We start from the raw sequence: 3,496 nt of genomic DNA, 5'->3' as shown, positions 1-3,496 counted from the left end.
AAACCGAAGTCTACAGCACAATCCCAGACGTAGTACTGAAGGAAAATGAAATTGAGCGGAAGTGCGTAGGAGGGCGGAGCCAGGCTAATATTTCAGATCATATATTTGTTTTCCTTAAAATTTGAACTAACACTAACTTTATTCTCATCTGAATGATAGATTATTTATTTCTGTATAAAATAAAAACACCTTTGATTTTTCTTTTTTAATCAATGTAGAATGTGTAACTGAAAAAATAAACAGATTAGGGCTCTGTTTGATGACAAGAAATGAAAACCAATGCGATATGATGAATGTCCAAAAGATGGCTCCCACAGACTGTTTTTAAATAGGATTGTTTGATATTTTTTGCTTTTAAACTGTGTGTGTGTGTGTGTGTGTGTGTGTGTGTGTGTGTGTGTGTGTGTGTGTGTAAGAGATTTTGGTTGGGTGACAGTTGTAGTTTACAGTTTGACAAGAGTTTATAGTTTGACAAAAGCACAATGTTGTGTTTTATTGCGAGTGTACACAAATATAAGTAAACACTTTGCAGTTTGAATAATGTCCTGTATGAACAAAAGGACGGAGTATGTCTTTATGTCTACATTGTTCAATTACGCCACACACACACACACACACACACAAACACTATTTTTCTAATCAGATCAGGCAAGTAATATTCTGTCTTGTCTCTTAAAAAAACAATATATATATATTTATGTATATATATATATATATATATATATATATATATATTAGGGGTGTAACGGTTCACAAAATTCACGGTTCGGTTCGGTACGGTACACTGGTGTCACGGTTCGGTTCGGTACGGTTCGGTATAGTTTAGATACAGCAAAAAGAAAAAAAATTGGCAGATTTTTTAAAATGTTTTATTCATTAGAACTTAAGTATGACTTTTTTGTTTACATTGAACAATGATGGAGCAATACTTTACCCATCTTCTATGGTATTTTCTTAGCAGCATACTGTGTAAAACAAAAACAGCTCCTTATAAAAAAAAAATGAAAATGTAATATTGTTGTAGTTATGAACAAATACAAAGATACAAATACAATTTTGTTTTTATCTGGAACTCTATAACTCTTTATGTGGAGTGTGTTTTTACTCAATTGTTAAGTTTTTTTTCAGAAAGATGAGAATGTCCACATTTTTTGTGGACAGCACAGATCTGCTTGATGAAACAATGTCCCCAGCAGTGGAAAATACCCTCTCGCTAGGGACAGAGGTTCCAGGCACAGCCAAGTAACGCTGTGCCAACCTGGCAAAATGAGGGTATAAGTGCTCATGGTTTTTCCACCATTTTAGTGGATCTGCATCCAGGGGAATAGAGTCCACCATGTACAATTTCATCTCCTCCTCTGCCAATTTGGCCACAGATTTGGGGCTTGAATCATGATGATGGGTCATGAACATTCCTCCAAAAAGCTCAGTCATGGCTGATTTCTTTTCTCGTGGAGGTGATGTTGAGGGCTCCAAGTCCACTGTCTCTATGGAGGTTGCTGGCTCTGTGGTGCTCGTAGCTTGCTCCTTGAGAAATATAAACAACAATAATCTTAGATACATGCTCATCATATAACCCATAGCATGGGATTTACTACAAAATGTTCTAAATCACACACGCAATTGCAAATGTTATACACAGGGACATGGGATACAACATTACAAACAGATTATAATGCACATAACATCTGGATGTATTCGGTGTCAAAGTATTGATATGAAAATGTTATTAAAAAATCCCTTAAAACTAAAGGTATGCAAATAATTAATCAAAAATATAGTAAGCAGCAAAATATAAATAGTACCATTTGTTCAATACTCACAGTCACAATCTCTGTGGTTAGAGCTTCATAGACTCTCAGGCGAGTGGTAGCATCCAAGTGTTGCAGTGATTTAAAACGTGGATCTAAAGCTGTGCTCTTGTGTAGGTAATCTTGAAGATCAGGTAACGTGTATCGCTGCTGCAGGTCATTTTTGATGGCTGTTTTGACATCCCTCACTGCTGGGCTGTCATCATCAGACAGTTCCATGGATTTCAGGATCATCATTTTCATAGGAAGGACCATGGACGCAGATGGAGAGGACTCGGTGCACATAAGGGTTGTCACAGTTTTCAAGGGTTTCAAAACTGTGATAACATTCTCAGCCAGTCGCATGTCGTTTTCAGACAAAGTCATAATGTCTTTAACATTTTTCTTCACAGCTTTGTCTGTCATTGCAGAATACACTGCAGCCTGCTGTTCAATATATCTTTCTATCATATCATAGCTTGAATTCCATCTAGTTGGTATATCTTGGATGAGTTTGTGAACAGGAAGCTGCAGCAACTCCTGTTTTGTCTTCAACACATGGGCTGCTGTTGTGCTTCTGTGAAAAAAGGTCACAATCTTTCTGATCTTTGCTAGGAGACGAGAGATCTGCTGCACTGCCATTGCTTTCTGAGATGCTAGATTAATGACATGGGCAAAGCACCCTATTTGTGGCCCAAGTCCAGCAGCTCCAACAACAGCATTAACTATATTCCTGGCATTGTCAGTAGTCACAGGAATAGTTAGATTAGCTCTCTCCAACTTCCACACTTCCACTGCTTCTGTTATCCCTTTGGCCAAATCCTCACTCGTGTGACTATCAAGGGGGCGTGTCTGAAGAACGTGGCTTTTCAGTTCCCATTCAGCGGTAATGTAATGTGCCGTTACAGTCAGGTAGCTTTGTGTAGCCCTTGACGTCCAGCCGTCTGTTGTCAGAGCAACGGCTGTTGCTTTGGCCAATTGGTTTTCTATTTGGGCTTTTGTTTTTTGGTACAAATCAGGAATTACAGTCTGGCTGAAATGGGCTCGCGAGGGAATAGTGTAACGGGGCTCAATTACATTAAGCATGTTCTTAAAACCTGCGTTTTCCACTACAGAGTAAGGTCTCATATCCGCGGCTATAAATGTACCAATCGCCGCGGTGATCTGTTTTGCCCTGTTTGAATCAGTTGGAAATGCCTGTCTAAATGCTGCGGGGATAGATTGTGTCATGTATGTTTCTGCTTGTTTTCGTCTTGTTCCGGATACTGACACACTGGGGTGATGTCGTCGTAAATGAGTTGACATGTTTGAAGTATTCCCGTTGGTGTGCCCTATTGTCATGTAGCAGATGCGACATACCGTTGTTTTTTTATCCACCACTCTCTTGCCATCACCATCATAGCTTACAGGGAAACCAAAGTGGACCCAAACACCAGATCTGTTGGTTATTGGAGGATCTTCTATTTCTGGTCCGTTAAACGCATTACTGGCCATTTTGCAACGAGTCTGTTCAGCGCGTACGCCTAACTAACATAATGTTTTTTTTTCTTCGGGGGTGGCAGAGGCGTTGCCTGTTACGTCGTTTGGGCGTCGTTTACCTTATTGAGCGCATAACATTATATTTCACACACCCTTTTATTTTTCAAATGTAATTAATTAGTCCAACGAACCGTTCGGTTTATAATGCGTACCGCGTACCGAACCGA

At 39.3% G+C, this 3,496-nt stretch overlaps 1 protein-coding gene across 1 annotated transcript; it reads right to left on the bottom strand.

The window, feature by feature from the left end:
• Positions 1-941: 941 nt before the first annotated feature.
• Positions 942-3,284, bottom strand: LOC130081763 (E3 SUMO-protein ligase ZBED1-like). The gene is made up of 3 exons (XM_056246471.1): positions 1,824-3,284; positions 1,207-1,527; positions 942-965 (listed from the first exon to the last, which is right to left on the bottom strand). The coding sequence occupies exons 1-3, from the start codon at positions 3,282-3,284 to the stop codon at positions 942-944; spliced, it is 1,806 nt and encodes a 601-aa protein (XP_056102446.1).
• Between the last annotated feature and the right edge of the window lie 212 nt (positions 3,285-3,496).

Source organism: Rhinichthys klamathensis, unplaced genomic scaffold, assembly GCF_029890125.1.
Source record: "Rhinichthys klamathensis goyatoka isolate OS25496 unplaced genomic scaffold, OSU_Roscu_1.1 h1tg000040l_1, whole genome shotgun sequence".
NCBI lineage: Eukaryota > Metazoa > Chordata > Actinopteri > Cypriniformes > Leuciscidae > Rhinichthys > Rhinichthys klamathensis.
Note: the sequence above shows the minus strand (reverse complement) of the source record. Positions and strands in the feature narration are given on the sequence as shown.